The 25754-nt window shown below is 40.1% G+C and overlaps 1 protein-coding gene across 5 annotated transcripts in view; it reads right to left on the bottom strand.

Annotated features, from left to right (window-relative positions):
* Window positions 1-25754, bottom strand: part of pcsk5b (proprotein convertase subtilisin/kexin type 5b) — a 115139-nt gene that overhangs the window by 68756 nt on the left and 20629 nt on the right. For all 5 annotated transcript variants that reach the window (XM_036143761.1, XM_036143763.1, XM_036143765.1 and 2 more), the window contains exons 3-7: window positions 14426-14578; window positions 10605-10748; window positions 9105-9181; window positions 4253-4341; window positions 3150-3322 (exon numbers count right to left, since the gene is read on the bottom strand). In XM_036143761.1, coding sequence (XP_035999654.1) covers window positions 3150-3322; window positions 4253-4341; window positions 9105-9181; window positions 10605-10748; window positions 14426-14578 — 636 coding nt within the window. The remainder of the gene's footprint in view (window positions 1-3149; window positions 3323-4252; window positions 4342-9104; window positions 9182-10604; window positions 10749-14425; window positions 14579-25754) is intronic.

Here is a 25754-nt window from a genome sequence, read left to right as displayed (position 1 = left end):
AGGCTTAAGGCCCCTAAAGTATTGGGGTCCCTTAGGTTAGACGATGATACGCATGGCACAAGCGCCTTGCTTTTCTTTTCTTTTTTTTACAGTTAGGCCCTAACTACCATTGGCAGATTTAGGTTTAAAGTAATCTTTTTATTTTATAAATATGTTCATTCTGACTGGTAGTGAGATTAATGTTTTGGAGAGGCCCAGCCAGAGAATCAGTAGCGGCGGCTGAGGATTAGAGCGATGGCCAGACGGCCATTAGCCGAATTGGTGTTAATGTTTCTGCTTAAAACAGAACCCTGTCCACACAATTACAGTAAAGACTCGCTGTAAATGTAGCTTTACATTGTCCACTGTACAGTTTCTGTTAAAGCACACTAGCCAAACATGAATAGACAACAAGTGTGTAAAAACTACACATCTGTTGTTCAGGTCTTTGACTAGGCCACTTTGTTCCAATGAACAGAACTCTTAACGCTGCAGCATTCAAAGACATTTCAAAGATTTCATCCTCCCAGATTGATCAAAACACTTTAAAATGCCTTCCTCCTGTTTCAGACCAGACAGGTCTTCTGGTCCAGCATCAGCGTCTGACCTCACAGATCCCATTAGGGATGGGAATCGAAAACCGGTTCCTGTTCAGAACCGGTTCTGTGTTTTCCAATTCCATGGCACCGTTTGGCAGCTCGCTTAACGATTCTCTTTTCGATTCTGTCGTGCTGCGGCTGAGCAACACAACGGTAGCGCGGCATTTTTTTTTTTACGCAAGTTACGTCACGTTTTTTACGCAAGTTACGCACACGGCGTTCAGTAAGCACGTGTGCGTAACTTGCGCACGACGTGACCAGGCTTAAAGCAAAACAAAAAAAATGGCGCCCCATCGGAGAAAGTTTCAAAGTTTGGCTTCATTTTAAAGAAGAGAAAGATTGCAACGAGGCGCTTTGCAATCATTGCAAAGTTACAATTACATCCGCAGGAGGAAATAGATCCAACAGGCAGAAACACCTGCGTACACAACATGGCATACATTTTAACGAATGCCGTGTTTTTGATTCTTACCGGACAGAAGCTAAAGTTACGACCAGCATGGAAGGCAACTCTGGTGGTAAGTAGCTAGTTTTACATCACTAGCTGGTGCCTAGTAAATCATATGCCATTTCTGGAAATAAACCAATTTCCTACCTCTCTTTGGGGTTTGTTTAATTAAATCAGGGGGAGATAAGTTTATGTCCCGAAATTGTACAGTAATGCTTTTTCATTAAACGGATGGCTTCTCTGTTAGATTTAGATGAATGAGGTTATCTAAAGGGAGATTAATAAGCAACTGTCACAACAAACTTACATATTCTTGTATTCTAAGCAACTCATCTACTGTATTTAAGTTTGTTCTTATATTCCTTTTTTTATTTAAACAAATATAAATGTTACTCCAGTTGCACATTTTCTGTGGACATCTTGACCTTGTTAGTTTGTAAGGTCGTGTGATAGTTAAGTAAACAAAGTTGATGCTCATCATCAAACTGTTTGTTCTCCATTTTTCCCCAAATCGGAATCGAAAAGAGATTCGATAAGGAATCGAATCGTTTCACAGAATCGATAAGGGAATCGGAATCGTGAAAATCTTTTCAATTCCCAACCCTAGATCCCATACAGATCTCCTTAGGTACACTACTAAACCTTGTGGGACAACAAGGTTCAGTACGATGTGTCATGGAGTAATAATGGGATTCTGCTCCAGTTTATGTGCGTGTGTGAAGGCAGAAGACCAAATACTTTTGGAAATACGGTGTGTGTGCGCTTATATTTTGCCACATTATTGAACAGTACATATCCTACATATGTAGATATTCAGAAAATACTACAGAAAACGAACAAGAAGAATGGCAAGTAGTAAAGTCTGAACCGTTTTTTTTTTTAACAGATTAGGCAGAAATCTAATATTAATTTAGGAATATCTTAACGCCAAACCTGACAGAGACACCCTTAGGCTGTCCCTGTGCTCAGGATGACTGACTGCAAAAGTTAGCCAGCCGTCGGTGAAACAGAGATCCAACAAACCGACTGACACCTGAATTCCCACCAATTGTTTTTCCACACTAAACACAGACACTTAATACGTGGTAATAAAAGGTAAAATGGAGTTTTTCAAGAATAGGCTTCTGTCAGGCAGCGATAAGCGCACGAAGCCCCTCTGTGAGTTAGGGGAGGATCAGTCAGGAGCAAACACTGGCAGACGTGAGTGATGGAGGGTACCTTTATAAGCAGTTAACAAAAGAAAGAGAATAATAGACAAAAGGACGGAGGAGACGGAAGAATGATTAAATGTTATATAAACATGGCTGAAGCAAGCAACGATCTGCTCAATTCAAATATCCTGCAGCACATCACAGGGTGTGACTCTCACCGCAGGCGTCGGCTCTTACCGTTAACGCCTCGGCTCCGAGTAAACCGTCTCTTCGAGGTGAAGAGACGGCCACTTTCACTCATCTTCACTAACAGATACAGCTGCCCTGCCTCCACAGCTGGACAGCCACCATCCTCACCTCTGTCATCGTCAAAACCCCCAGACCCTCAGCGGCAACATGGACTCTTAAGACACGTTCACTGCCTTTACACGTCGCATTCATCTCCTCTTTATCTGAAGCCTTTGGTTAACTTTTTAGCCCGGGACATACAGATGGCACGTTACGTTCAGATAAACCGCATTAGCTCCTCTGCCTCACTACCACATCTGCTTCATTGACAGAAAGCAAACTTAACACAAACTATGTGAATGCGCAGGCCTATGTTCATGAAATGTGGCCATTAAATCACTTCACCCCCATTGACCTCAGCTCCAGCTTCCCACTCTGCCCTGTGACTCAACAGAGCGCCGCTTTGTTGGCGTGCCAAATAGGTTATGAATATGTAAATTAATATATGCTAATGAAGAGCATTGCGCTGAAATCTTCAGAGGAGGCTTATAGGTAGAACATAGCTGCAGATATATCTGATCACGATTATATTGGTAGGAAGAAATCTGCTTGGAGTGTGTGTTAATCTATCCCTTTGTGCAACATGACCACTATAATAAGTCCAGTTTTTGGCCGGGTAACAGAGCACATGTTTATTCCGTAGACATTTCTGCGTGGAAAACGCGAATGCAAAAGGTGCCCCACCATGCGGATGCCGTTCTCAAAGGCCTGCCTGGCCAGAGACGCCGGTCCATCAACGGTCTTCCCGTCATCGTCGGGCCCCCAGCTGGCGCTGTAGATGTCGATGTGCTGCGGGTTGAGGCTCAGAGACCTGGCCTCCACCATGTCCGTTACATCTCCGTCCAGCATTCGGACTCCTGATGCGCAAACAGAAACCAAACGACAACACGTAATCTTTTCCACCAAAAAAAACAAAAAAACAAAAACAAAGTTGTGACAGATTTAAACTGGCTGAAATGTCTTCTCCCGTAATTGTGTAATAAATCAAAAACAGGCAGACTTATCGGGTGTTTCTGTGTCGCACTACATCCCCGGGACAAAATAAATAAATAAAAATCCAAGCATTTCTGCAACACGGTTGGTCAAAGCCTTATTAGATCATCCACTGAAGCATATTTAGGAAGACAAATTAGAGGAAAGAACTCAGCCGGAGTCTCCAGTTCAAATTTAGCAGCTCTGTTGGGCTATGATGGGGACGTATAGCAGGGACTATTTCAGTTTTTCTCCAATTATGCTGTTCTGAGTGAGCCATTGTAATGAAACACTGCTCATGCATTTCAATACCCTCAACCTATGTGGACACAAAGTAATGGTATGATCATTATGGACACCTGAACTGAAAACTTCACCAACTCTGGATGGTTTCCTAACCAAACCCCTCAACAATCGCTGACAGCCCCCGTGAGGAGGGACACAAAAGCCTTAATGTAACGGTTGTTCTCCATCTGTAACATTCAGAAACTTTCTGATGGCCCTTCAGGTTTCCATTACATTTTCTATTTGGCTCGTTAAATCAGCTCAATATGAAAATCTAATCTAATTAAAAACACTCAGATCTGCGCTCTCTGTACCTAAAACTGTAATTTTCTTAATTCTTGATTTTGGTAACATTTTTAACCACATAAAGATCCAACCGATCAATAACCTTCACAAAAAGCAATGCCGGGACACTAAATGCATATACGATATGAAACGTATTGGAGAATATAGCTAAACACATGCAACACACCATTAAGAAAATTAAAAGAATAAACAAGAGTTAAAGACAAACGTAATGAACCACTGACCTCCTATTCTGGCATTGTAGGCGATTCCCACAATGCAGTGGGAGTTGTTTGCGGCCGCAGCGACTTCACCTGCACAACGCGTACCGTGTCTGAGGAGAGAACAGGAAGACACAGCTCAGCGTTGTGCACAATTTCAAACACAGTTAATGCAACAGAGATGGAGGATTGCAAAAAATTCACAGAAGTGAACGCTAACATGCGCCAACTAGAACGTAAACATGCATATTTTGGAGAAAAAATGTATAGATTTAAAAAACAAAACGTGAACACAGCTGAAGAGGTTGTAAACAAAGGAGTCGACGTAAAATGTTGAAACAATGCCGGCTGAAAACGCGCAGGACGTCTCCTAAAATACATTTCTAAACAGTTTCTTCACAAATGTACAAACCTAGCAGCCCTGTTATGATACTTCCTCAGAGCGTCTCCTCCTCCTGGCCAACAGGCAGACAAAGATAGCTTAAACAACGTCTAAAAGTAACGAGTGTGACACGTGCGTGAGAGGGCAACATTCCTCGAATAACTGCAGCGGTGACAATCGACCCAGGTCAGCGACCATGACACAAACATGGTGTGTTTGGGTCTGCTGCCTGCTCCAAAACACCACTTTCTAGATCCGCACAAAAACACACACACCGCCTGCAGAGAACATCTGCATCACAACTCACACACACACACACACACACACACACACACCCCAAAAAAAGACATCTCTGACTGCTGCCATGGAAAACCAGCAACTAGCTAAAGTATCCCCAACACCAAAGAAAAGCTAGGTGAGCTCCAGGGTCCTGGACAGTGTTTTAAAGTTTTCTTTGACACTAATCGTCCCAAGTTGACATGAACTGATTTTAGGATGAACGATATGGCAACGTCCCTGACTTTACTACACAGAAGTGCAAACAGAAACACCCTCGCTGATATTAAAGGAAATTTAAAATGTCTTGACTCACTTCTTTAAGTTGCATCATTCATGTGCAGACATCTAGGCCTGTTTAACAGTTTTTTTATATTTCTTTTATCATATAATTTATAGTTAATAATGATTTTAATCAGGGAAAAATCTTGTATACAAGTAAATTTTACTTGCTGTAAAAAAAAGACAACTCATACAGACTCTAAAACCAGATTAGCCCTTCAATTCAAAGCTGTTGGTTTAGACCTGAAACAACTGATGACGGGTGGCAAAGAGGTGATGAATGTTAGGTTGAAGTCACTTCCAATTATATCTGAAGACTCAATTATATATGTAAGGTTCTTTTTTTTTTTAAATGGACAAAGAAAATAAAAGCACATCAGGGTTTTTCTATGTTCCATGGTGGAGGTTGTATGATGATATGGGACTACACTGCTGCCTTTTGGTCCTTGAGGCTTTGAATAGATAAAACTAATAAGTGCATGAGGAGATTAGTAGCTTGCTTTGGCAAAACAGTTGAAGGAAACATAACCACCGATATAACATCCCCACTGAATTGATGAAAATAGTGGAGACGGGCTCGGTGCTGAACCAAATCCTGGAGAAATTCTTTAAATCTGCCACTTTCAAACAGATTCTAGCAACTTTAAAAGGCAGCTTAACGCACTGCAGATGCAGAAAACGTCGGGTTGATTTCTACTTTTAGAGGTCAAAGTTGCTACTAGGTTATGCACCTGAATATAACAGTTTTGTTTCGGTATTTCTTTTGCAAATGCACCGGAGCCATGAAATATTTCATCAATGTCCCACTGTTAATGGCAGTACTCCTTGTTCGGATCGGATACATGTGGCAACAGCGTCAACAGCACAATGAGCTTCGTGTGCTTTTTTCCAGGTTGTAAAGACAGTGATTTCCACATCATGACTCGTCTCCAGCTCGCTCCTCCGCACAGCCTCGCTCACATTTCCAGCTGTGAGAGCACGTCTCCGGCAGAAGATCTCCAGCTGGGAAATGCATGTGTGAACAGCATCTGCAGGAAAACTCCCGAGCAAATTGTCTACACGTTCACCTGAAAACCTCCAGAGTGTAAAAAATGTATTTTTTTTTTATAGCTGTAGATCTACTAATGGAGCCGATTTTATTTATGTTTTAATAGGTTGTTGTTTTTTTTTTATGAAATTTTAAATGTTCTTACATCTGTGTCTTTTCTCAGACCAGTTGTTACCCTATGTAGGATTAAAAAAAAAAAAAACCTTTAAACTGTTCTTCAGTAAAAATAAAGTCCAATAAATAAAGGCTATGAATCAGTAATTGGGCCTTTTGCAGCCAACGAGCCAAACCGTGGCCTCCCTCTTCTGCACCCTCCACTCCGGTCACGTCACTGCAGTAATCCATAAAATTGTCTGTCTGCTCCTCTTTCCTTTCTTTAGTGTTTGTCAGTATTTTCCACTGTCGTCACATCTGTGTGCTGCAGTCACTCGTGGATCTCTCTGCTAAACCAGAACCAGGTTTCAGCAGAGAAAGCCACTAGAACGTCTTGTTTTCTGGTTAGTGCACAATACTAGACGTTCCAAGGCACCATTTTAAGATCTTTACAGCTATTTCTGGAACATTTCTGTTAAGCCTGTTAATTCTGCGTCGTTTCTCAAATATTTCTGAATATACATAAAGCACGTTTTGTTTAGGAATCTGCCGTATATTTTGTTTCAAAGAATTATATCAGTACTCTCTGTTTTTATTGATAAAAGAGAGCCACTCTCTAATAGGTCTTAGGCCAAGTTTATAAAATCTCTGGGACCACATGGATTTACCTAGAAGCCCAATGAAAAAATATCATTAGAGCACAAAACAACTTGTGAAAAAAAATGACCTTGAGCAGAATGCTAAAGGTCACACTGCAGAGGAAATGAGAAAATAGGCATACATTGTGCCGGATACCATTGAAACACACATACTATTATTGCAATTGGAAGATTTCCTAAAATCCTGCAGCCCTAATTTGTAGGCTGAGTAGCACTTGAGTATCCAGGTTGTGACCATGAAAAACTTCCCCTATCACCCCCCTGCAAGAGCAAAACGGCTTATGTGGGAGGCAGAGTGATGGAGTCCTCATCAGAGACAGATGCAAAGGTCAACCAGTGTCAATTCTATCTCTTCACTCTTAGGGACCAAACTCTATCCTCCTATGGTGTCGATAATCGCCCCCACAGAGCGGGATTTAGAAGAGACTACCTCCAGAATTTGGGAGAAGGGAAGATAGATTGGCCTGCCTGCTCTCCCCTGACCTCAACCCCACTGAACACGTGTGGGATCAGCTTGGTCGTGCCGATTCTTCCAGAACTACCAGCAACACCCCACCGACTAAACTGTGACAAATGCTAGTTGATAATGTTAAAGCCACCCAACAGTGGTCTCACCAAGCTGGTGACCAGCATGAAGAGGCGGTGCCAGGGTTTGTTTGTTAGATTAATAAACGTTACATTTCCAGCATGTCTTGTTTTGCCAAAAATCAACCATCTAATCTAATATTCATTACCAATCCATAGCTTAAAAAAATGCCTCTCAGAAACCAACCTCAAAGCTGATCAGCGCCTCTCTAATAATAAGGGACCGACACATTTTCCATACTTTCTAAATCATTTCATATTTTCCAGCATTGCTTGTAACATATTCTGTCCGCCTCAGAACAAATTATTGCACTACTTCTTGAATAGTATTTTGGTTCTATTATTTATCTGCAGGTCTGACAATAATGAAAGAACGTAATATTTGTTTTATTATTTACAATTATTTGGATGAGCTTTGTTCTTCAAAATCTAGAGCCTTCGGACTTAATGATTATATCTAGTATCTTTTGACTAAATGTGATTCTTCAATGGACAGTTTATGAACTTTTGTACCTTTATTTGGTTTGTAAGACACCTAAAAATAGCACTTTTTGTGTGTTTTTTTTTGGCATTTAGACCCAGTTGAAGAACCACCAGCACAGTCTAGAGGCAAAACGGGCCCCATTTTTATTTTTTAATGTATGTTCAAAAACCAAAAACTGATGGGTAAAACGTTAAAATCAAGATGCGATCAGAGATCATATCATACCAAATTAGTGAAAGAAAGAATTAATTATTGTATTTATTTAGCATTCGTAGACCTTTGTCATGTAGAAAAGAGAAGAAGGGATAAAGTTTTGAAAATAAAAAAAAGTTTTCACACATATTTCTTCTTTCTCCATACTTTACCAAACTTTCTAAACTGCGTAGGAGCCCTGCGATGATGAGCGGTTTGAGCATGCCAGTTACATCACATCAACATAAAACCTGTTCTCACTAAAGACGGTTGAACTAAAAAGAAAGAAAAAAAAAAAAAACAGGCCCCACTCTGTGATACTAATTTGAGAGGCCATAAAATAGCCAGAACACACAAAACATTATAATAAACTAAGAATTCAACCCGCAGCTCGTTAAGCTGCATCTGTGGCCCTCATGTCTGTCTCTTTAAGAAGTGCATCACCAGCAGGGATTGATCCGCTGCCACGACAGTTGTGTTGCTGCAGCCAAACCCACAATCAAAGAGGAGAAAAAGGGAGGAGGAGGAGGAGCGGGTGTAGATCACTCGCTGAGCCGGAGCCAAGCTGGCACAAGACAAGTGCATAGACAAGTTAGTTTGTTTTTCTCCCCCCCTTCTTAAACAGACACTCACACGTTCACGTTCTTCCAGAGGGGGAAAAAAAAAAAGCCACAAGCTACCCACAAGTGTCACAATCAGACTCTCTGTGTTACTCAGCAGAACCACAACAAAGTCAGGACTCAACTAATGGATCAGTAGGACTCAACTGTTTGTAAAAAAGCACAGAGCCACCGAAGATGCAAGTACAAAAAAAAAAAAAAAAAAAACGCACCCACCCACGACTGATACTTATAATGAAAACGTGTTTTCCTTACTTGTTCTCATTGGTTGCATCGTATCGCGGCATGGGGTCCACATCATTGCTGTTGACATCATAGCTTGCTTGAGGATCCTGGAGAAGACACCAAGATAGAAATCAAGTATACGAAACTTCATAATTAGCTTGTAATAAAATGGGGAGAGACAACACGATGACTAGGTCCAACACAGTCACGTTAACGGATCCTCAAAGCGCTTCTCTAACCCGATCGAATGGTTCACATTACAGTCATAACGGTTGTGTAAATTGAGTGCAATCATGCTTAATCCAGCGTGCCAAGCATTTCAGCCTTCAGCATAAACAACTCCTGGCATCAGGAGTAGCTAATAGCTGCAGCGCTGTCAAACACAAGGAATCGCTCTGATTGATAGCCTTACCTGCAGCCTCAGGCCGAGATGTTTACCTAAATGTCTGGCCTCAGCATCCCCATATAAGGTATGCGACCGCAGATGTACTACAACATGTGCAGCCCCTTGCAAGAGTACGAAAAGCTCTTAAACCTTTTCACATTTCGTCACATGTGCAAATTTCACTGGATTTTATCTGGATTTTTTTTATGCAGCAGCACAGCAGGAAGTACTGCACACTTGTGACGTCCAGGGAAAACGCTTCACAGTTTCCAAGTGTTTTTTTAAATGAAAATCTGAAAAGTGAGGCATACATTTGTGTTTGGTAACCCTGGTGTAATACTCTTTTTACACCAGGTCCTACTAGAGCTGTAGGACTTTTAGAGTCGTGTTTCCATCTTTGCACATCCAGAAACTCAGATTTTTGCCTTTTGTCTTTGTGGAAAAAGCTCCAGATTAGTCCGATTGAATGAAGAGCGTTTGCTAGCATCAGTTTTGCCACATATCCTTGGTTAGATTGAGGTCTGATCTGAACCATTTCATTGCAGCTATAGTGTATTTAGGGTCGCTGTTGTCTTCTTGGTTCGGTTTGTTCTTCCCTAAGAAACTTCTGAGGCCTTCACAGATTTATCCGTTAGTTTTGCTTGCTGCTGGTTCGGCTGGATTTTGCACAGCACTCTTTTGAAAATGTTTTTTGGAAGAAATAAACATTAAAACCCATGTGTCGTTTTCCTTATACCACACAGATATGTACTGCTTGACGTTTGTCTAAAACAAAGAAAATATAAATCCTGTAAGGTTTGTAGTTGACAAAATGTGGAAGATTAACACTGAAATATAATCCGCAATGCACGACTATCTGACCAAAACTACAGTTTCCTTATCTGATTCCCTCCTGCTTTAAACAATTTACCTAAAACAAGACTTTGATTACCAAAAAAAAAAAAATTTTCTATAAGCTCAACCTTTTAAGACACAACATAAAGCTAAAGCCCAGAGACTGAAGCATCATTCATAAAGCTACCCAAACCTCACACGTAAGCGACGGTCCTTACCAAAGATCAACACTTTCACATCACTGACCACACCCAACATGAACACACACTGCCGCTCATGGTCGCCCTACAAGCACATACATACACACTCACGTAGTTCTGAGAAAGGTCCGGGTGGGTCCTCTCGATCCCGTCGTCTAGTATGGTGACCACCACGTCTTTGCCCGTGTAGCCCCTCTTCCACGCGCCCATGATGTTCATGTCCGACTGGCAGTTGTGGACGTCGTCGTTGCAGTGCTGAGGAAGAGAGAAAGACGACTAATTAATAAACGTGGAAAAGGTTAAGACCATCCCCACGTGACGTCCTGCAGATTCACAGCATGCGAGGTTCAATCATTGCACAATCTGACATAAACAAGTTCAAACATGTTTGTGTCAAGCCTGTTTGGAGAGGTTTGGTTTTTTTCCCCTGTCTGATTCAACCTGGTCAAACTGGCCAGACTCCAGAAAGCATAAACTAAAACGTGAAGAGAGCTTCATTTAATTCAGTCAAAAGGAATTTTATGCATTTATCAGTAGTGTCATATCCAACATTTGAGCCTGATATCACCAGAGATAAAGCTGAGTTTGCATTTTAAAAGGAAGCCGCAAGTTGTTGAGCAGGAAGTATGATTTCCAACTACAACTCCTACGCTCACTGAGCGGCAGCACATCTGATTCACAGTGTGTCACTCATAGTGCAGCAATGACAGACTACCTAAGAGGCAGATGAGTTTAATTTGCATTTGAAAAATTACAACATAATTCTCTAGAAAAGACAACAAAACTGGTACACAGGAAAAACCCCAGGCCTTTTCACACACTTTGAAAAGAGGTGATGACAACAAAGACAGACAACATTCTCATCAATCTTCAAAAACGGATCTAAACTTAAACTTCTCACCGAAAAAATAAAGACTAATTCTGCCATATTCTAACTTTTCACTTTTAGACCAAATTACAGCAGCATAATGTCACTGTGTAGAAGCGCACTGCATTCACACTCTGCCTGTGATGATGTATTTGCCCAGTTTGATGGACTTTACCTGCCCTATATGCCCACCTTCAATACAGATTTCAACAACGCAGAAATAAAAAATACACATATGCAGAATAGCTGAGACATTATAATGGGGCGGCAAAAAAAAGGGATGAAAATCTGGTTTAATGGTTCAATGATTGAACCCTGCTGGTGAGACAGAAATTATGGATTTCCTATTTTGTCCAGAAGCTGGATGGACTACTCACTACCCGAGATCTATGTTTGCAATAAACCAAAAAAGAAAGACACTAACATTGTTTAGCTAAGTTTTTATGTACCAGAAGTCATTTCGTTATTGTAACATTTACCAACATTTTTCCCATATCGCACGTTTTCCAGAATGTCGCGTAGCCCTATGACTCCATTTAACATGTAATAATAGCATAACTGCAGTATTTAGATTACTTTAATCATAGTAACGTAACTAATTACAACCAGGCGCTTTATAATTACTTTTCAACGTACAGAGGTAAAGCGCACACATTGAAACGCTTCAGATTAAGCACGGTGAGGCCCGTCGTACGTCTAAGGTAGCAATTTTTCCCCTACTGTAGTTATTATGACTGCTGCAAGCTAGTACCTGCATATGTTACCAGAGATTGTATATATTATCGCCTTTCGCTGAACACTTTAAGGTGGGATAAGGGCGTCTTTTTGCTTTGTCCATACCCTCTTACAGGCCCACATCAGCTGACTTGTTTGGGGGGAAAGCCAACTTCGTGGGTAGGGGGAGTAATGCAGTGATGATGCAAGGCTTGTGTTGGCGGCCAGCAGGAGGATTCAAAAATACACACAAGACGGTGAGATATATCCATCCATCCATCCATTTTCTAACCTGCTTAATCCTTCATGGGGTCGCGGGGGTTGGTGGTGCCTATCTCCAGCGTTCAAAGTGAGATATATGTCACCTAAATTTGAAGCATTTGCTCAGCTAACGTTAAAAATCGCTACCCTGAAATGACCGGTGGCCTTGCAACACAGTTTTCATTCTTATTTGCTGCCTCCAACGACGCACCGAAGCTCCCGTCGTCGTCCCGCTCTTCCGGGCTTCGTTTCTGAACGTTCACAGTGGTGCAGGATATCGCCGTCTCCGCTTGGGATCTATGAATGACCAAAGGGAGCGCAGCGGCGGCTCGTCATGAGTTCGTGGCAGACACGTTGTTGTGCTCTTTTATGGAGCACAACAACGTTTGGACACCTTGCAAACATTTTACATCGCAATCATATTTGTGTCTTTTTACCTCTAACATATTGCGTGTATTTCCAGCAATCTACCACACTCAAATCCGTCAGAGCAGAGGCAGCTCTAAAGGCTTGTAGGCTGCGGTCACAAATAAAAAATCGTCTCGTTTTGGCAGGGAAAGCCAAAGCTTCCACCTCCAGCTGCAATGATTATTAAGGCGGGATTGTTTTTGCTAGAAGAGGCTCAACTCTGAGGACCCACGGCCGGGCACCCCTGGGAGGGAAAAGGCAACAAACACCGTACACTAGAAATACATACAAATAAATGTTGATGCCTCGGATTTTCACAGCAGATACACAATGTAGAGTGTTTTTAAAAGTAAATATGGTTTAAATTCATAATTTGTTCCCCAGAAGTTTTAAAGAATTAGTTACTTTTATTTTGTAATTAAATTACCGTTGGATGTACTTTTACTACTCACCAACACTGTTTTCAAAGATCCAATCGTATCCAGTGTCACGTTTACAGCCAAAGAGATATTTTAAGTACCTTTTATTGTCACCTTTAGTATTTACAAATATCATAAAATATTATGACAACATTTAAGTCTCAATCCCCTTATTCCTACGTAGAAAACTGCATACTAAAGATTTTCAGCAAATCATTTTGCAGATGAATGTGTTGAATTAATATGCATGCCTTTTATCTGCAAAGAAATCCCATTTATTGTGTTCCTAACGGTACAAATGAGCTTAAGCGTAATTCCTATGACTCTCTAGAGACAATTACAGCAAAAAAATACAAATTAAGAATGTTGAAAGCAGGTTTCTGTGTTTAGATTGCAGCCAGATTTCAAGTGCCAATTACCAACTCACTAGACAATTCAAAATTATATTATGCCGCATGACAAAACATTAGTGCCAGGGTTTTATTAGAGCCATCTCACACAGTGTGCGAGATGTAATAAAGTTACCTGATTGCGGTAGCTACACAGGCGCCTTTAGTCTGAGTTGGCAATCCTTTATCTTTCAACGACAATGTTAGTCATAGGCATAAAATACGTCGTATTTTATTTGCTTCCAGGTCAAAGTGAAATGTAGGTGCACAACTGTCAACGCTCACTTTACCTTTTACCGACTTATGAAACTGTCAAATTGCTGCTCTTGCATTAGGTTGGAAAAAGCCATTTTCATTGCTCAAGCTGTACAGCAGGGGGGGGTTTTTTCCTGGAAATGAGAGGACGCATCCCACCTGAAATCCAATGTAAACCTAAAAACATGCACAGAATGTTCAGAGAGTTTTCATTTCCCAGCAGAAAACCTTAGAAAACTCTGGTCAAAGTATCGAATTGATCTAAACGGAGTTAACAATTGACAGAGCCGAGAACACTCATCTGCTTACAAACACCCAGAAAATGCATACTTAAAAGTGCAATGACCTGAAGATGAATGTAAACAGCTGCGATATCCTCAAACATGCAGCCGGTGTAAACCAGGCTTCGCCTAGACCCTGTTTTTTTTTTATAAAGTAAAGGTCGACAATTTTCCATCAAAACGACATGATTGTTTTATGTCTGCGAAAACCCAGATAAACCCCTCAGCTCCAATCACACAACAGTAATCGTGGCCACGCCATGACACCGTCTGACTTTTGACCCGCAAACTGGAGAAAAGAGGGAAGAAGACAGTCCTAAGTATAACGCTTACTTACAATGTACCACATACTGCTCCACTTGGCGTCATTGTAGAAAATGTTGTTTTGGGCCACGCTGGTGTGGGCGGTGCTTGTCAGGGAAAGGGGCGGGACCGGTTTGTAATCCCTCTTGATCCTCCGCTTCACCACCTGCTGTTCTATCCACTCCACCTGAAACAAACACACAGATAATTACTACAAATAATTACACACACACACACACAAACAAATCCAAAATAACCCAACAAGGAAACAAGATAAAGTATAACATTTGAACCTCATGTCCTAATTGACCACATAAACCAAATAAAACATTAAAAAGTTACTTGTAAGAAAATATCATTGGTTACCTGTGAGCCAAAAGACTAAGTTACATTCCTTGCTTTAGAAACTATGATTTTCACAGAAGGTGTGTTGAACTAACAGGGGGTAGATGTCAGCGCTCAGCTGGTATAACTTTATAAATCAAATGAAAATGAATTCAACAAGTCTTAATGTTTTACTCTGACATTAAATCAGAGTAAAACGTTTCCTGTTTGGGCTCAGGGTTGTTTAACGCCAACACATGGACTTGGTCCTCTTTAAGCCACTTTGTAACCGGTCTGGAGGAACGCTTAGAGGCATTTTACTTTTGGAGAATCAGTTCAAAGCCAAGCTTCAACCTCCTCGATGATGACTTGAGAGGGTGTTTAATACATTTCCACATAATGTTCTTTTCTCGTGATGCCATCTATTTTGTGAAGCGCACCAGTCCCTCCTGCAGTAAGACACCGACATGGCATGATGCTGCTAACCCTGTACTTCACAGGTATTTTGGTGCTCACGCTCCCTGCTTTTTCCTCCAACTGTAACAATAGTCTCTGGGATACAGAACCTCCCCTTTCTGAACAACATGATGGGTGGAGGTCTCCATAGATTTGTTTGGGAAATTGGATGAACCGGGCTTGTTGAGGTCAACATCTGGGCTACCCCAAAGTGTTTAAAGGCATAGAAATCTAAATGTCCTGTATGTTAACGTCTGAGTTTTTATTAAAGTAATAAAAGATTCTCATTATTCAGGTATATAGCTAATAGAAATGATTTTGGTAATCTGAAAGATCTAAAATGGGAAAAGTTTAATCTGATTTACCGTCAGATAATGAAAAAAAAAAGGAGCTACAATATATCCAAGTGTAATTTTTACCCAACATGTAAACATCTGCTTTCAATTATAATATAATATAATTATTGTCAATAAAAATTGACAATAATTATATCATGAGACAAAGAAGAGATGGAGCTCAATGTTTTTGGGGGAAAAGCGTCACAGCAACCTCAATCTAACACAAACAAACATTTTATTGTCAAAAAAATCGCATTCTGGTGGAAAATGCTTTGCTGTGAACTTGTTAGTTCACATAGGAGTGTCGTCAATCTGTGAAATGTTATGGGCGTAATTCAAAGCACAGGTCGAGCCTTGGAAAGAACCTCCGCCCAGTTTGAGAAGGAAATTTCACAATTTCACAAACAGGATTTCTCTGGATCTGAGAAGGACAGCTGGACCCGCTTGCTCGGCCCTGACGAACACGTCTTCTGCGTGTTTAGTCTAGCAGACTTCATATGTGTAAAAGTCTCCTTCAAGAGTTTATACTCACATAGCAAGGAAACTGGAAAAACAGACCAGACACAACATGCATGAAAGAGAAGACCAAATAGTATAGAATTTAGTCTTGCACCTAAACGCGTTGCTACAAAGAAGACAAATTACGTTGGTTTGTCGAAGGCTTAACCCTGGCTTTCATTTGTTTTGGTTTTACCTTTGAAAACAGAACATTTCTTTTCTTTTAAGGTCATCTTTAGCAACAGCTTTCCAGACTCTGAAGGTCTTCCCACTACTTTATCAATTTTTTTGTACACACTTAAAAACGGACCTACAATTCATGTAAAGAAAGCAGCTAAATGAAGGAACCATTAAGCAGGTAATTAATTTCAACATCCATCTTTAGCTAATGTTAGTAGTTGGTTAAAACAGCATTAGTTGGAATTTCTTTAGAGCAATCTACAGAAAAGCCTAAATTTGTCTAATCAGGATTTGAAGAAATGGTGAAAATAAAAGCACTATTAGTTGAAAAATTAATGGTGGCTTAATGCAAAATTTATTGCAAAACATTATAAATCTCAACAGCTGGAATTTCTGTTGCTGACAAAATACCTGCCACTCATACAATTTCTTTAGTCAATATCTGTTTATAAATATACCTTTTGTAGAAGCAAATGAAAAAAAAAAAAAAACAGGACAAAACTAAATATCCTCGCCATAATAATGTAAACACTGAAGTCTGCACACAAAAAAACAATTAAACCCGTTTCTTTATCAAGAAACACCAATCATGCTTTACCTGCTGATATAGAGGTTTAAACAACACATTTCTACCCATATTCCTATAATATTGCAATTAAATGTAACAAACACCAAACATAAATTGAGGAGATTGCAGACATTTGTGTATGTATATATCCCCAATAGGGCTGGCCGATACAGGAACAAAGCATATCGATAAAATAGGAATCATATTAATCGATATCTAGAATTATATATCTTAATATATATATCTAGAAAAACATATCTTAAGTCCAGCCATTTTATGCTGTTGCTTAATTTCCTGTTTTTGATAAAGGATACACAAACACTGAATTCAAACTGAACCCTTTATTCAACCAACTTTTTTATCAAAACTGCACCTTTTTAAAAAGAAATGTGTGCTCGCTGAACTCTTAAGGGGCGGGGCTTCGTGACCGATCGTTCTTGGGTCTGCGTTTGTGATTGGTTGGAGGATGCAGCAACCTACATGATAGGCCGGAAGGAAAACTGTTCTTCTATTGAACCTTTTATTGACCATGTTTTTCCTATCGTACCACACGTCTATTAATTGATTGTTTTTGAATTATTGTCCAGCCCTAGTCCCTAATCATAAGTATTTTTAAACTCAAAAATCCAGGACAGAACTTGTCTTTAAAGAGGAGAGAGAGAGCGTGTTCTTTCTTGATGCATTTAATGACCAGGATAAATGGCAGAGTTTCCAATATTTGACCTTCTGACCACAAATCAGCCATTCAACGCAAAGCTGTCCAATTGTAATTACTGGAAAATTGATTAGTACATCGCTGGTTCTTTGCCAAGTTGTCTGACCTTTGTAGACAACATCCTTGGGCTTTTGGGATCTCCTTTATGACTTTACTACTTATTAGGTATGAATTGAGCAGCTTAACCAAAGAACCAGAACACGCAGTGTGCATTAAAAAAAAAATCTCACAAGGAGGCGATGTGTCAGGTTACAACCACTATTAATGTGTTTCATTGGGGTTTTATGTAAAAGACCAACATATACAATAAATGGCACAGAATTGTGAAATAGGATGAAAATTATACATATTTTACAAAATTTGATACAAATGAATATCTACCGAGTATGTCTTGCATTTTAATTAAGTTCCAAAGCTCTGATAACCCTAAATATTTCCCTATTAATTACTATACAACTGATTCTCAGGGTAAATCCAGGTGCTCCGTGAGGGCCTCAGAGATTTGTTACTGAACCAAACGGCATCATGAAGACAAAGGAACGACAATTAAGGGAAAATGTTGTGGGAAAGGTTTAGGCAGTTAACCAAAATCCCAGCCTTGAACATCTCACAGAAACACGTTTCGATCCATTGTGTGAAAATAGAAAGTATGGAACAACTGCAAACCTACAAAGACATGGCTGTCCCGCTAAACTTACAAAACGTGCAAGGATAGCGTTGATCAAAGAACTAGCCAATGACTTTTCATGGCAACTCTGGAGGAGCTGCAGATATTCACAGCTCGGGTTGCAGCATCTGACTACAGGACATGGTAATGCAATACATAAAAGTGTTCTTTTTGGAAATTTAGCAGGAAGGCATGATTAAAAAAGAAGCTCTGTTTGCCAAAAACCAAGTGGAAGACGGAGCAAGCATGTGCGAGAAGGTGCTGTGGTCAGAGGAGACCAAATGAAAACTTTTTGCCCAACATGCGAAACATAATGTGCAGCAGCAAAACTAACACAGGAAGCCACCCTGAACATCCCATCCTCAACACAAAAGATGGTAGAGGCTGTATCGTGCTGTCGGGTTGGTTTTCTTCAGCAGGAACAGGGAAGCTGGTGAGACATGATAGGAAGATAGATGGAGCTAAATACTGGGCAATCCAGGGAAAAAAACCCTATTAAAGGCCGCAGATGACTTGAATCTTGGGGCATGGTTCCCTTTTCAGCAGGAAATAACCCTTAAACATAAACACCTAAAGTGGAAAGATTATCAATTTAATAATAGCTATGAAATGCTATTAATACATTTTTGGACTGAAAATGTCCACCTTTGCTATGTTGGCCTAAATCCTGCTGAGAACCCGTGACAACTTGATGGTTAAAGATGCTCTCCACCCAATCTGACCCAGCTTGAGTTATTTTGCAAAGCAGATTATTAAAAAAAATGCAGATCGCTACATGTTCAAAAGGAGGTAGAGACAAACTACAAAAGACTTGCAGGTATGACCATAGAGAAACAGGGCTCTACAAAGTAAAGTCCAACATATGCACATGAATCCATACAACTTTTTACATTTTTTAAAAACAGCTAAAGAAAACCCTTTCTTTTCCCTTTACATAGTCCTCCTTTGTGTTGCTCTATGATTTAAAATGTGATCAAATTACAACAAATTGAGCGACAAAATATATTAAATATTTTTTTGTTTTCCACTATTATTTATGCACCTGGTGTGCAAGAAGTTCCTGACAACAACAAAAAAAAACATGAAAGTCGATAAAAACATTTTTTTGTTTGTTTTGTTATTTAGTTTACCAGACATTCAGATACCAAAGAACCCCAACGTATTACACACTGTGCCTTCTTACAGGCGAAGCATTTCTCAGCATCAATACAGCGTCTGTAGATGAAGAGGAGAAGAGAACAAAAAAAAGGGGGAAAAAAAGAACAGAAAAGCTGACATGATGACTGCGGAGTGATTATCTGGTCTCTTGCTCTGAAACAATCTACGGGGATCTCCGGAGAGTTGGAGCGCGAGGCAACAAGACGAGATAAGATGGGAGAAGGAGAGGCGATAAAGAGCTGGAGAGAAGGGGTCCCAGGGGAGTGAATAAAAGAAGCCTGAGCTGAAAGAGGAGACAAGTGAGAAACAAATTGTATGATGGACCAAAAAAAAAACGGCAAGAAGAGAGAGGATAATTGATTTTATAGTAAATAACACTGATTCCTTAGCTAAATTGTGTTTTTTGTTGTAGTGAAGAAAGGCTTCTAACAATACCTTCCTGTTTGCAGCAATGTAATAATTGTGTAGAGCACAGCAAGATCAGTAAGAAAAGGAATAAAGGCAAAAGAGAAATAAAAGACTGGTGATCCACAAGAGCCCTGAAGCTTCCGGCGTTTGCCAAGGTCTCGGCTCATTTCACTTCGGACTTCTATGAGGACCATCAGCTCTAAAGTGACTGTTTACACAACTCGTTAGCTCCAAAACGACTCTCGAGTCTTCCTGCTATTTCCAAATCGTAGATCTCTGAAGCCTTCCCAAGCTTTAATCTCACTCCATGAAGAGTAAACTACGAGGGATGATTTACCCCAATTGCACCACACATTTCACTGATATGGTATCTAATATCCGAACAGAAATGTTCAACTAATATAAAGAGGCAAAACCCTCCCCTGCTATCTACTTTTATTAGATTTCAAAGAACAAAAGATAATGAAACCTTTTTTCAAACAACACATGTATAAGATTTCATGGCGTTTACACTAAGAGGAGTTCATTATTAACAGCAACGCAGCTCTTTTAAGCAGACCTTCTCCACTAAAAGGTCCAACAGTGTTCAGCAGCTTCTTTAGAAATTACCAGAATGTCTGACCCCAACTAAACAGAACCAAGCCACTTACAGGAAACGCCTCCTTTTATGGGGCTGAGGCTGTGGAGGGCTGCAGCCCTCATGTTGATACCGAGCAGGCCAATCCGTGCAAGGAGTGTTGCTGCAACTGCACCAAGAGCTTGCTTCTTCACGATAAAAGTATTACTCTGATCGTATGATTCAGATTGGAATGCATCATACGTAATACATATTGCTCTTTTTTGTAAAATTATGCTCAATACTTGCATTCATCCACACACAAAAAAAAAACAAGCTCTTGGATGTTTCCTGAGACGTGCCTGAAGACTTCCCCTGATAAAGGATTTAAAAATGTATTTTTATTTGTTTCAGTGGAAATGTGACTCCATCAAGTGTAGATTTCACAACATGACCAACAAATTGACTGTGATTAACCATATTTTTTTTTTGGAAAGCTCGGTTTGACTTCACTGGCCACACCTAGGCCTGATCAATGCCAGACCTGCAGACTCTAGAAACCAAAAATAAAACCCGTCTGGCACCATGAACCGGGCTAAAAGATTAAAAAGAGAGAAAAAAAGCTAATGTCACGCTCTTATCAAAACCAGTTAGAGCCAATATCCACTGATAGAGGAAACAATAAACAGTGATTACCCTACCAAGATTAGCCAGCTGACCAAAAGTTTACTCCAAAAACGCATCAAAGACTCATCCAGGAGATCACAAAACGACCAAGAACAGAATCTATAGCACTGCACGCCTCGCTTGCCACCGTTAAGGTCAATTGTCTCTCAACAATAGGAGAGAGAATGGGCAGAAATGGCATGAATAGGAGAGCCAGTTAAAAGAAAACAAAGGTCCGATCACGTATTTCCCAAAAAAAATAAAAACATCTTCTCTATCCTCAAACCTAAAGATATTATGTAGACCGAAGAGACAAAAGTTGAACTCGGAGGGTATCACCTTGCATTTGGAGATAAACTAACATCATCTCAAAGAGAGAACATCCTACTGACGGACAAGCACCGGTATTGTGATGGTCTGGGTCTGCTTTGCTGCTTCAGGAATTGGACGACTTGTTGTAATAGACCGAACCATGAATTCTTCTCTCTACCCTGAGGCAGAATGCCCAATCTTTAGTTTGTGACGTTAAGCCGGAGCACATTACGCAGCGGTGCAGACCAGACTTATACCCGCTGTGGCATGAGGTTTGGACGGTTTTTATGACGGGTTAAATAATTTAAGGGTGACAAATAAGCAAAACAAAATAAATCTGTTAGGGGCAAATACTTTTTACAGTGTCATTATTAATCTTGGAAACTGAAATCCAATCAAAGGTATATGCAGAAAATGCATCAGAACAGCTGATAATGAATGTGTGGTTTATTCACGTTCTCTTAAAGATCAGATCAGGACACGATCAGGACCCAAGTATCCTGAATTAGAGCCTTTCCATTTCCAAACCGTATACCTTCCTCTACCGTTGGTTTTGGTCATATTTCCTCCAAACATATCATTGTTTTGTCTTATCCATAACCCAGTCCTAGGTGATTTGTGGTATATCCAGGCAGCCGTCCGTAAAGAAGATATGCTACAATGCAGTTATAAAAACAACTGCGGCTTCATTCATCGTGTTCTGGTATGAATGCAATGATCTTGTTAAAGAGATCTGCTTTAAAGTGACGATTTTTGGGGGAAACAAGGGGTAGAATTTTACCAGTTTAATAGATGTGATGTTTGCAGGACGCGGACCTCTGAACAGAATAAAAGCAGTCTTGAATTTCGGTAGACCATCAAAACCTCTTTGATTTCTAAGGGTCACAGGGATCGCTAAATAAAATGAGTCCGTCATCACATCCTGCTTTTCATTTCCCATAAGATCATCTGTGGCTGTTATTAATTAGATGAATTAATAAGAATACATAGGATGTGAAAACCATTTTGATAAAGTTAGTCAGCACTTAGTTATATATTTTTTTAACAATTATATAAATTAACATTTTATTAGGAAATAAAGCAATGTTTTGGATATCTTCTGATCTTCTAAAAAAAACATCTATAGATATTTCATAAAAGTTCAAAGTTACTGTAATTAAGGAACAAATGGTTAAATTGTACGTGTGTTCCTCTCTACAAAGCCTATCGCTGTGGTTAGTGATATTTTGACATGGTTCAAATGGGCAGATGCCCAGGGCTGCATTTGAGTGGGGGCAGGCAAAAGTGCCAGATGAAAAAAAATGATTTATGTCTGTTGATCCAGGAGCGAGTTATTTATTGCTTTCACGCATCTGCGGTCGATGCTAAATTGATCCTTCAGAGTCCGGAGAAGGAGGCCCCCTCACTGCAGCTGAATGTGAAGAGATCGGGTTGTATTTGCCGTCATTCGCACAGCTAACGTGGCTGGGTGCTACCTTTATCTACGCCCAACTGGGAAGTGATTAAATTACCTCTTCACAAACTAGGACTGTTTTTTGTGAATGTTTGCATCATGGAAGTGATAAGGAGGTAAAAAAAATTGTTGTTTGAGCCCCTGTCGCTGGTTATGCTAAATGTTTTTAGACTCTAAACATTTTTTTATATATATATTTATATCAGTTACAAGGGATTTCTATAGCAAATATCTAAATAGGTTAACACAGTTGATGATACATTTCTTTTTAAAGCATACATTGTAAAACAAAGTTTTATCCCAATTTTCCCTTGATACTCAGGAGGGGAAAATAGTCTTTCCCATAATTTTATTTTTATTGCTACCCTTCTTGTTTTTCTTCAATAAAACACAGACCGCTGCTATAGACATCGATTGGATTTTGCGTGCCAGAGTTTATCCAAACAAAAACAACACTGCCTGTCGTTGCTGCCCCTAAAGCTTGGCTGTATATTGCTAAAGTTGTTTTTGTGCCGGTTCCTTGGCCGGCTCGGAGTGGTGACAATCTATTTAGCCACTTAACTCCAATTTGATTGAACAGTGGATTGCCTGCTAACACCTCTGCTCCTATGTCAAACTTCCTATTGTGCTTTTTGCTTCCTCTCTAAATCCTAGTTATCTCAGACTTATACCTTTTTCATCTAGGCCCCTGATTTACTGCTCTCTTAGCGCTTTTTTTTTTTCATTAAATGTTTTGCTCCTCTTATCCACGGATGCCTATTTGCTCGCTCAGATGGTTGTCGTTTTACTCTCTCCCATTCTTGCCTCTCCCTCCTCCCCCGCCACCGGCTCTCATTCGCTCTCTGTGTCTAAGGGTTTGCAGGTGGCTGTCCTGCTGGCTGGGTCAGTAACCAGGGGAAACTGGGGAAGAGTTCACTTCAATTGAACAAATGGGAACAAATTGATCCACTTTCACTGCTGTTTGTGTGATGATGTTTGAGCTGCAGGCTACAAAAAAAAAAATGTAAGGTGGGAGTTTGAAAAGAGTGAAGAGAGGTAGCAAGCAGAATACTCATAAACCTTTGGCCTGGGAGAAAAAGCCAGTTATTGTGCTCACCTAAGTACATTTGAGAAACTCAAAACTTTTCAGGGAATCTGGACTGGGGAAAGTCATGCCTTTCTAGTGCATCGACTCTATCTATTAAACTAATTTGCTGCAGCAGTTCAGATAGTATCCAAGAATTTAACATTAATGAAGATCTTTATACTAGTGACAGATGTAGATCGTAAATTATTTTCATTCAAACTAACAAGCTTTTCTATATCAATAAATGCATCTCTCAAAACATCTCTCAAAAGACAATACAATATGACGGGAGTATACATTTGGAAATATTAATCTGTGTTTAATCAATCCCTTAATCTGGATGGCATTAACTTGGCCTCTGGTAATAAAGTTAAAAATCTTGGTGTTGTTTTCGACCAAGACATGTCATTTAAATCCCATATTAAACAGGTTTCTAGAGTTTCCTTTTTTCACCTCCGGAATATCGCCAAAATTAGAAACATTCTGTCCAGGAGTGATGCTGAAAAACTAGTCCATGCATTTGTTACTTCAAGGCTGGACTATTGTAATTCTTTACTATCAGGAAGTCCACAAAATGCAGTTCGAAGTCTTCAGCTGATTCAAAATGCTGCAGCAAGAGTTCTGATGAAAATCAACAAGAGGGATCATATTTCTCCAATTTTAGCTTCCCTTCATTGGCTTCCTGTTAAATCAAGAATAGAATTTAAAATTCTTCTTCTAACGTATAAAGCCCTTAATAATCAAACTCCATCATATATCAGAGCTCTGATTACCCCGTATGTTCCTAACAGAGCACTTCGCTCTCAGACTGCAGGTCTGCTGGTGGTTCCTAGAGTCTCTAAAAGTAGAATGGGAGGCAGATCCTTTAGCTATCAGGCTCCTCTCCTGTGGAACCAACTCCCAGTTTTGGTCCGTGAGGCAGACACCCTGTCTACTTTTAAGACTAATGTTAAAACTTTCCTTTTTGACAAAGCTTATAGTTAGAGTGGCTCATACCCTGAGCTATCTCTATAGTTGTGCTGTGATAGGCCTAGGCTGCTGGAGGACATCAGGGTCTAATTTTCTCACTCTACTGATTTCTACTGTTCTCCAGTTTTGCATTGTATTACATTGAAATGACTGTCGTCATTTCAGCTTTTAACTTTTTGCTCTCTCTCTTTTTCTTCATAGTAGGTACACCTGGTCTGGCGTTCTGTTAACTGTGACATCATCCAGAGAAGACGGCTCACCCGCTACTACCATCTAATGTAGAACAGATTACTAGATCAATGTGTGCTTCTGTGCTTTTTTGTTTCTCTTGTTGTGTCTCTGCTCTGTCTTCTGTAACCCCAGTCGGTCGAGGCAGATGACCGTTCATACTGAGCCCGGTTCTGCCGGAGGTTTTTCCTTCCCGTTAATGGGTGGTTTTTCTTCCCACTGTCGCTTCATGCTTGCTCAGTATGAGGGATTGCAGCAAAGCCATGTACAATGCAGATGACTCTCCCTGTGGCTCTATGCTTCTCCAGGAGTGACTGCTGCTTGTCGGGACTTTGATGCAATCAACTGGTTTCCTTATATAGGACATTTTTGACCAATCTGTATAATCTGACCCAATCTGTATAATATGATTGAACTTGACTTTGTAAAGTGCCTTGAGATGACATGTTTCATGATTTGGCGCTATATAAATAAAATTGAATTGAATTGAATTGTTTACTAAAAGTTGCATTAACGAAGGACAAGTTGAAAATTATTTTACCCTCCTCAGTAGTTAAAGAAACATCCATTGTTTTTAAACATCAATCATGTGCTTCCAATAATTGCTAACTAGCTTTTTGCACATCTCCACAGCTTTGGTTTTATCATTCATCTTTGGTGACGAGCTCCAAGTGTTTGCGGTTGGAAGGCCCTCTTGCCATCACCCTAATCTTTAGCTCCCCCCGAAGATTGTCAGGTTCTAGTCGGGATTACTATTGAGTTAAACTTATGTGGGCCATAGGGAATAAACAGCTTGCTTCA

The sequence above is a fragment of the Fundulus heteroclitus genome, chromosome 12 (assembly GCF_011125445.2).
Source record: "Fundulus heteroclitus isolate FHET01 chromosome 12, MU-UCD_Fhet_4.1, whole genome shotgun sequence".
Taxonomy (NCBI): domain Eukaryota; kingdom Metazoa; phylum Chordata; class Actinopteri; order Cyprinodontiformes; family Fundulidae; genus Fundulus; species Fundulus heteroclitus.
This window is presented reverse-complemented; position numbering and strand designations above follow the sequence as displayed.